The following is a 9,269-nucleotide window of genomic DNA, read 5'->3' on the forward strand; positions in this document are numbered from 1 at the left end:
GGCGTCTCCGCCTCCTCCGGCTCCGGCTCGCGGCTGCCCGCTCCGCTGAGGGCGCGAGAGGAGCGCAGCCGTTATTTGTGAGCGGCTGTGTGTCGGAGGAGCGATCGTCTCCCTGCGGCTGATCCCTGTGGAGGCGTGTGGGGCTCCTGAGGCGCGGCTCTCTCTGCCTCCTGTCACTGCGGAGAAGAGCCGAGGGCAGACCTGCAGCCCCGCTCCGCCGCTATGAGACACACAGGGAGCAGGAGGGGGTATAGACAGGGAAAGTGATCTTCTTCCTCTCCTAGGTAATGTCATATCATTCAGATGCAGTAACAGCTGTCTTGTGCTTCCTCTCCTGAACTTTCCACACACAAAGTGGGAACTTTAACACACAAGTCTTTTTCATCGGTAGCCTTTTCTAGTTCAGTGTTTCCCATTTAGGATTTATATTTTGTCTTTACAAAGCACAGAAATGTGCTGTAGTGTGAGAGAATCGTTGTCAGTCCTCATAGCTGTGCAGTAATTTCAGCTGCCAAGAGTGGTGTGTGGGTGTGTTTGCTCATTCTGCTGTGGACCTGATTGCCTTCCCTGTGTGTCTGCAGCTGCTCTCTAACACACTGAGCGCAGTGGCGGATGAGGTGTGGGCCTGTAGGCTCACTCAGGACACAGTCAGAGTGCTCTGCCCTCTCAGCTCCACCTCTGAGGAGAAGGTGAGTCTCACAGAAGGCTGAGCTACATGAGAATCTGGGACTTTTACTCTCTAAAAGTCTTATTCCTCACCTAGTGTTGTGACGTAGTGGCATAGCAGGTATGTCTGTAATTTGCTGTGTATTGGATGTTGTAAGGTGTGTGTCTGTTCAGGCTAGGTTCATACATGTGAGCAGTGTTTGATTGTGCAGTAGAGGGGAGAGCCCCTTCAGGGTTCTGCGCTCTGTGCTCTGCTTCAGTGTGTCGTCTCCACAGCTAGGGATGCTCCCATCAGGCTGTTGAGGGCTGATTCCCTGTCATTAGAATCGGACGCTTTTTTCTGTTAAAATCATTACAATAAGCCCTGTACACGCCTCATGTCCCATGGCTAAGTGTTACCCTGGTTATTTTTTCCAATAATAAAATAAACTAGACCACAGGAATAAATTGTTTATTTTTTATTAACACAGTGAAATGTAGTGGGCTTATTGTTCAATTATCATAAAAGAATTTAACTTGACTAAAATAAGTAAAACAATGACTTAAAATAAAGACTTTTTACTCATCAAACGTGCACACAAAACCTTTATAAATATTACATACTGTATACATTTTGGCACATATATAGCAATATCAAAAAAACAGCTAAAACAACATTAAAGGCTTGTCTTAACCACAACCCATAATTCTAATAAAATAAATAAAATGTTCAATAAGATGTTTAACAAGCAGATTGCAGACGACTACAACCAAAAGGAAACAAGTCTGAATAATTTGGCTCTTTAGCCTCTGAGCCTCTTGTTTACTAATCATCAAGGGCAGATTCTTGTTTATGAATAGGAGCAGCTGTGCGTGTGTTGAAGACAATATGTTCCTCTTCTCATGCAAAATGTGCGCTGCTGTACTGAATAGACGCTCGCTGTCCACACTCGTACAAGGAGCGCCAAGGCAGACCTGAGCTGCTTCTGCCAAGGCAGGGTAAACGGCTTGGATTGCTCTTCCAGAAAGCCATTGGCTCTGTGCTTCTTGGGATGAGTTGCTGACTGAGGTGGAGATTAATCTCTGATGCTGTTGAGTCATTCCTGTCCCGACCATCGCTTCTATCGTCATTCAGAATCTCCTCATACGTCGCCTGCAGAGATCCTGCCCGTAGTTCTTTCGGCTGTCTTGCTATGCCTACTGTAAGGCTCCAGTGTTTTAAGTGTTGCCGTTATTGATGGCTGAGCGAGAGTCGGTTTGCGTGTCGCTGCAGCTCTTGCACTTGCTAATTGTTCACACTCTGCGGATTCTTTTTGGTGTTGAGTTCTCAAATCTCTGATGAGGTTCATGGTGTTGAACGTTTTAGCTGGTGATCCCCCACGAGTGACTTCTTTTGCACATGTATTGCAAACTGCAAATTTTTCGTCTTTTGTAGAAGTGTGGAAAAACTGCCAGACCAGCGAGGACATGTTGCTACTGTATGTTCAGGTAATGTCGGAAATGTAGTCATCGCAAAATTGGTTTTTGAGATTGGTCAGTTTAGAGAACACCAATCGAGTCATTTGGAGTGAAAATTGGCTGATATCTATCGGCGGCCGATCGATTGGAGCATCCCTATCCACGGCTAATGTCCTCTCAGTGCAGCTGTACAGAGCAGCCTCCTGAGCTCAGTGCTCACTGTCCTCTTCTCCGGTGTCACAGGCCTTCCTGTACCAGTGTGTCGGTGCGGCTGCCCAGCACCTCTCTCATCAGGAGACTGTGAAACAAGCGCTTCAGGACAGTGTGAAAGAAGCAGGGTTTGAGAATCCTATGGAGAGAGAGGTGAGGTGATCTGTTCCCACTCCTCACACAGACTCAGGGCTTCTACTGCTGTTGACGACAGCCATGAAAACTGTAATATCAGCGTATCCTTTCTGTATGACTTAATGGACAGACGGGGAGCAGTAAACTGGAGCACCTGGAGGAAACCCAGGGAAAACACGCAAACTCCATACAGCAATCAACCCAGGATTTGAGCTAAAACTAGTTTTACTGGTCATTTGACCACCAGAGAGGAAGGAAATTTAAAGATCACAGTTAAGGTTTTATGTTTAAATTTGTTATTAAGAACAGAAGAGCTCAAAGTGTGAGCCTCACAACTGCTTTCTGCAGACTTGACTAACCTGCTGGTACATTCTGTAAGGTGTGTGCAGCCAGGATTTATTTCAGTGAGTTTTTCACTCCTTGCAGGGCCTGCCTGGGCTGTCAGTGAGTGAGCTGCTGTGTGTCCCCCTGCAGGAGCCCAGTGTCAGACTGAGCCTGTGCCGCAGTGTGGGCATGATGGCACAGGCAGTGCGCAGCGCCAGTCCCTCCGGAGCTCCCAGCTTCCCTGCCAAGGCCGAGCTCCTGGCGACAATGATGGTCAGTGTGTCTGACGCAGCCGCCTGTCTGCTGTTTTCCCACACGGATGCTCTGACAGTCCTTACTGTCAGTAGAAATCAGAGGGGAGAGAGGTGCCCTCGCTCTCTTCCTAGCTGCAGCTGCACACAGTCTCTGGACTCTCAGCTGTGCCTGTAGATGAGCACAGGCCCTGTCCTGGTGTCTTTTGATGGAGGGAAGTGGGGTTTACATTTCTCTCCCATCTCTTCACAGGCGTTTGTTAAAAAGCAGCCCAGTGATGCCCTGAGCCGAGCTGTCTGTCTGCAGGCCCTGCGCGCCTGTTCCACACTGAGGTACTGTTTCCTGATGAAACTGCCTTCACTGCTTCCATTTCTTCACAATTACATTTTTAAGTGTGTTTGAGGCAGATGGGCATTATGTTTGATCTAATAAGATAGATAGATTAGACTTTATTGATCCTGAATGGAAATTGATGTGTTACAGCAGACCAAGAGAAGCAAAACAAAAATAGACATTAGGTGGACGAGAAATTAGTTATAAATAAATATAAAATAAATAAATAAAAATAAATACATAGGTGTGTGCAAAATATGATTATAGTCACTGTAAAAACAATAAAATATGTGCAAAATGTGCAAAGGTATATACAGATTGAGTGTCAAAAAAGTACAATGGAGCAACATGCTGTCCATAGACGAGCAAATGAAGGGCTAACAGTCCTAGCCTAGGGCAGCGTTATACACCCTGACAGCCGCTGAGAGGAAAGACCTGCGGCAATGTTCCCTTGAACACCGTAGCTGGAACAGTCTGTTGCTAAAAGTGCTCTGCTGCCCAGTAACAGTCCCATGAAGCGGATGAGAGGCGTTGTTCATGATGGCTGTGAGCTTGGTCAGCATTCTCCTCTCAGCCACCAGCTCCAGGGGGTCAAGGCTCAGCCCCAACACAGAGCCAGCCTTCTTGATTAGTTTATTGAGCCTATTTGCATCTCTTGTCATGATGCTGCTACCCCACCATACAACAGCGTAGAAGATGGCCGCTGCCACCACTGATTCATAAAAAACGTGTAACAGTGTTCCACACACACCAAAGGACCTGAGAGTCAGCTCTGGCCTTTCTTGTACAGGGCGTCAGTGTTACCAGACCACTCCAGCTTATTATCCAGGTGTACCCCTAAGTACTTATAGGACTGCACCCCTTCTATGGCCTCACCCTGGATGGAAACAGGGTTCAGCAGAGACTTATTCCTTCGAAAGTCCAGGACCATTTCTTTGTTCTTGCTGGTGTTTAGCTGGAGATGGTTAAGATGACACCGCTCCACAACGCTGGTAATCAAGCTCCTATATTCCTCCTCCCTCCCCTCTCTAATACACCCCACAATTGCAGAGTCATCTGAAAACTTCTACAGATGACATGCCTCAGAGTTGTACCTGAAGTCAGAGGTGTAAAAGGTGAACAGGAATGGAGCAAGGACAGTCCCTTGTGGAGCCCCAGTACTGCTAACAATCAGTTCGGACACACAGCTCTGTAGCCGTACATACTGTGGCCTGCAGGTCAGATAGTCTATAATCCAGGACACCAGGGGAGTGTCCACCTGCGCCGCCCTTAGCTTGTCTCTCAGTAAAGGTGGATGGATGGTGTTAAAGGCACTGGAGAAGTCAGAGAACATAACTCTCACAAAGCTCCCCGTCTTCTCCACTTCAATAAGTGCCATTTCCTAACATCAATATGTGGTGCATCAACTGCAGTACTCCTAAGTCTAAAACAATACATTCAAAATATATGTTGTGATGTATTTTCAGACCTTGAAAATGGCTTCTATAGGACTGGCCTGTGGTCATGCTTTTTCTAAAAGAGTTATAGTGACAGGTTGTATAGTTCCATCTGTTTACATCATGCTGAGTCTTGAGGAAGAGCTGCTAACAGTTTCCTTTTGTTCCTTGTCCCACTGTAGCTGCAGCCCAGAGCTCCCTGCAGTGCAGAGCACCTGACTCGTGTGCTTGTGGAGGATGTGCTGCCACTGCCTCTGCAGGATCCCAGAGGCCCTGAGCTCCAGGTAGGACTGCTAGACTCAGCCGCTGGTGTTGGGTACAGGCGGCAGACGGTGTCTTAAGAATAGCTGCTCTTGCATTGTGGAACCTGTGAAAATTCACAATGGCTGTACATCCTTTTGCAGAGCACAATCCCCGACACGTGTGCTGTATCCTTTTCTTAAAAATGACTGATTTCCAAGGTTTGGAAAAGGAGACATTAATTTGGACAACATATGGAAATCTTAGTATCAGAATAATACTGACCCAGTGAAGTTCACTGCACACAAATGTATTGGTGTTAAACAAAAATACACTGGAGCTGATCTCCTCCGTGTTTCCAAAATCATCCTCCTGAAAAACACCGGGTTGTTACTCATGTTGGTCTGAGACAGCAGTTGGCTGGGTGTCAGAAAGTGGCTCAGCCAGTCAAGCTGAAATCTACCTGTGTCAAGATATCAGAAGGAGGCAGAGTTCATTTCCAATTTGTGATTTCAGTTACATTGCGGTTCATATGTATGTAATATTTAAATGATTGATTAAAGATTTGCCATTTGTGCCTGATCACACACACGTGAACACAGTCAACTGGTCCCTGCAGCTCACCTTCAGCAACAGAGTGTGATGAGACTGTCAGCAGCGGAGAGCTCTCATGATGGTGTAATATTTCCATCCAGTCCTCAGTGTTGTCTGTTGGGTTGAGCTAATATGGACGTGATTTGGACTCATGAACAATAAGTCTTCACAACAGACTTGTCTTGCAGAGCAGAGCTTCAATGTTGATAAGCAGGCAAGCATAAAAACAGAATTACAGAACCAAACTAAGCTTGACAGTGACACATTGATGACACAAAGGGTGCAAACGATATTTATAGTTACAGTCAAACCTCAATCCTGCTGGGCAAGCTGATCAGAATTCTCCAGATAAGGTTTATAAAAATGTTGGAATAAATAATACTACCTAACAGAAAAATGTTATAATTTACCAGATATTTTTTTTTGCTAGAAATAATTTGAGTAATCTAGTTTCTGGGAAAATATATTTAGCCACAGCTAAAAATATGAGTAAATTAGAAAAATGTAAACAATGTAAAATACAGACTAGCTATTGCTGTATTCTAGCTTTAATCATCAGTTCAATATATCTGAGGAACAAAAGCAGCACAAACACTACTTTCTGTGGCACAAATTACATTGTTAATACAGCTCATCATACTGGAACTCAGCGTTAAAAGAAACTCACAGTCTGTTCACAGGTAGGGCTGTGATTCCTTGTGACTGGAGCAGTTTTGTACTGTGTAGGCTACTCGGAGTGCTTGGAATAAGGAAAGTGGTGTCTGAAGTGTGTGAATCGTTACTTTCAGTAACTGGCACCTCCTCAAACAGAAATGACTTAGACAAAAGCTGTCCTATATTCAATTTCAATTCAATTTAATTTATTTTTATATAGCGCCTTTCACAACAAGGTTGCCCCAAAGCAATTAACAAAGCTGTGTGACAACACATGACGTTACAGCAGGGTGCGAATGATATCTTGGCATCAGGGGGAGCTCACCCCTGGTTTGGGGGGGACACATCACGTGTGAAAGGCCAGTCAGCTAGCGCATACAAAGTGAGCACTGGATTATATAGTTATAGTTTAACAGGAGTTACTCTTACCTTACAATAGAAGTGTCCACAGAGGTCTGGGCTCAGCTGTCTGTGGTGTCCGTCCTGTTGCCCATGAGGTGGACGAGCGGTGGCCTGCTTTACTCCAAGATGATACAAGAGGCAGGGATCGAATCTCTCCAAAGGAGGTCCATTCAGATCAACAAAAAGAGGAGAGGAGAGGCTTCGTTTTCTCTTAGTGTCACTCAGGGCAGAGAACCCCCGCTCGCAGTCGGCTGAGGTGGCGAGGCACGTCCGGCCTGCTGTGGAGTTTTCCCAGCGTCTGTCCTGATGCTTTGCCTTGTAATTTCCAGTCGCGGAATTCCTCCACTGCCTCTCTGATGGGTGCGCCCAGTGCTTTACCAAGCGCACTAACTTCACCGTAAAGAATTAAGACATCACAATCCTGTGGCCAGAAGCCCTTATCCAGCGGTTTAGCATCTGGACTAATTCAGAATCAGAGTCGCTTTGTAAGGCTACTGATCACAGACTGATAGAACTGGAGCCGGTTTATCTTTCCTGTACCCTCTGAGATGTCAACATCTTTAAACACGCCCAGTGACGAGCGCTGCTCGGCCTTCACTGCGGATTGACCGCCAGTGTCTTTCCTGGCTGTCAAGATATCGAAGGTCTGTACTAACAGTTCAAGGCGATGTGCCAGAAAGCGTATGGACTACACTTTAGGAAAGTCACGCTTTAGTATAGCAGTCAGTCCAGAGGATTTGCCAGTGAGCACTGCAGCCTCGTCAGTGGCTATGCTGATGAGATATTTCTTCAAGAACTCATCATCCAAACCCACGTTACTAAGGCTCCCTCTCAGGCAACTGTAGATTGATTCCGTGTCTGTGCCATCCGTCAGCTCTGTGATGTCTTAAAATACATTGTCCACATCCCCTTTCCCACTCTCATCGCATCTCATGTATACGATGAGGTGAGCACGCCCGTGCACTGTGCTTTCATCAATAGTGAGGCTATTTTGTGACTTAAGTTCTTTTATACTCGACACAAGCTTGTTCTGCATTTGCTTTGCAATATGACATATTTCAGCACAGGAATGGTCTGACTTATGTACAGGGCCTACTTTGGCACCATTAAGCTCGGGTTACATTATTGAAGGAGTGAACTTTTTATAAGTTAATCTTTCCTTGGACACCATATGGGCAGATCTGAATGAAACTGCGGTTTCTTGAATTAAATTTGCTTTAATTTCAAGTACCTTGTTTGGGAGAATTTCTTTTTGCTTCGTCTCTTCAATATCAACGGCCCTTTTATGTGATAAGCTACAGTATCACCGTGTTTATATATTTTTTTCCGCAGCTGGTTCTGCAAAGGCCTACTTACATCTCCATGAATCCACTCCTCAGATAAATGCATGCCAAGTGCTTTTTCTGACAGCAGGAGACTCTTTGCATCTCTGCATGCTGTGCATCCCAAGTTTCTTTTCTTAACAAAAAGCCACAGGTTGCGTTTTTTTTACTCTGTCCACTGCTGACTGGTCCAGTTAGCCGGGAGATTGGTGGCGACTGGGGTCACAGAGGGATCAGCCTCTTCCTCTGGGGAGCTGGCGCTGTTGGTGGACGTATTCGGAGGGGCAGGCCAGGCAGGCAAGTCAGCATCTAAACTGTCTGACGAGCAACCGCTAGCAGCAACAGTCAGATCGCGCAGTTTGGGTTTTTTTGTGAACCCAAGATTAGCCAGTCAAGTTCCCTGTTTTCTCTTGGGCATTATCGACGTTTTTCAGTTTTCATCGTTTTAGCTTGTCCATTTGTCACGTGTAAAGGAACGTTGCCTACTTTTGTAACAGCACCACCATGACTTGATCGGTATTGTATTAAATTACTTAGCTATTTCTATGGCAGCAACACGCTCAGAACAGAAACGCAAATGTAGTCTATGCCGGAAAAAAGTGACCTATACTGTATAAATAGGACATTTTTTAATTGACAGTTTCCGTATTTTAGAGACCCCCAAAATTTCGCAAATGGTCTCTTCAGGGAAGCTCGTGCCTTATTCAGGTAAGCTAAGCTCCCCCTAGCTCCCCCGTAATTCGTGTTACAGTACAGAAAGAGAAGAGGCCAAAACACAACAGAGGAGAGGAACCCAAAACTCCTCAGTAAGGAGAAGAAAAACCTCTGGGGGTCCAAGGTCAACTGGCTGCCCAACCCCTCTGGGCATGCTAACATTATACAATTAAAAAAAAGTACTAAGTGTGGAGTATTAAACCTTCCATCATGTCCTTCTGTGTGACAGTACTCCATGCAGATCCATGTAGACCAGCAAATTCTCCTTAAACGATAGCTATATTCGCGATGTCCCCCTTGGATAGTCTGGTCAGAACAGATGTATCTACCTGGTGGGCCAACACAGAGACACACAATGGCATGTACAGCAGCACCAGCAGCCATAGCTCCAGCGGGCTATGATGTAAGGTGTGATTAGGCTGGGCTGAAGTCATAGGTTTTCAGTCGGGATTTAAGTCCTGAGATTGACTCGGCATCCCGTACGTAGGCTGGCAGACTGTTCCATAAACTAGGGGCCCTGTAGCTGAAGGCTTTACCGCCAGCTGTTATT

The 9,269-nt window shown here is 45.9% G+C and overlaps 1 protein-coding gene and 1 pseudogene across 2 annotated transcripts; one reads left to right on the forward strand and one right to left on the reverse strand.

Annotated features, from left to right (window-relative positions):
* Window positions 1–7,325, forward strand: LOC138225250 (maestro heat-like repeat-containing protein family member 1). 2 transcript variants are annotated; one of them, XR_011183790.1, is made up of 8 exons: window positions 1–284; window positions 582–689; window positions 2,081–2,133; window positions 2,347–2,466; window positions 2,875–3,045; window positions 3,277–3,356; window positions 4,976–5,077; window positions 6,721–7,325. XR_011183790.1 is itself a non-coding variant. In XM_069184784.1 (7 exons), exons 3-7 carry the CDS (start codon window positions 2,113–2,115, stop codon window positions 5,010–5,012), a joined length of 429 nt encoding a protein of 142 aa, XP_069040885.1. In that variant the 5' UTR covers window positions 1–284; window positions 582–689; window positions 2,081–2,112; the 3' UTR covers window positions 5,013–7,249. The 2 variants fall into 2 exon arrangements, 1 of the variants encoding a protein (XP_069040885.1); XM_069184784.1 differs by having other exon boundaries at window positions 4,976–7,249.
* On the reverse strand, window positions 6,592–8,168 carry LOC138225403 (E3 SUMO-protein ligase KIAA1586-like; annotated as a pseudogene).
* Between the last annotated feature and the right edge of the window lie 1,101 nt (window positions 8,169–9,269).

This window comes from Lepisosteus oculatus, chromosome 27, assembly GCF_040954835.1.
Source record: "Lepisosteus oculatus isolate fLepOcu1 chromosome 27, fLepOcu1.hap2, whole genome shotgun sequence".
Lineage (NCBI taxonomy): Eukaryota > Metazoa > Chordata > Actinopteri > Semionotiformes > Lepisosteidae > Lepisosteus > Lepisosteus oculatus.

Coding starts and splice junctions, on each gene's coding strand:
- LOC138225250 (XM_069184784.1), top strand. CDS start 2,113: ATGTTGCTACTGTATGTTCAG. Junction 2,467..2,874: donor AGAATCCTATGGAGAGAGAG/GTGAGGTGATCT, acceptor CACTCCTTGCAG/GGCCTGCCTGGGCTGTCAGT. Junction 3,046..3,276: donor AGCTCCTGGCGACAATGATG/GTCAGTGTGTCT, acceptor ATCTCTTCACAG/GCGTTTGTTAAAAAGCAGCC.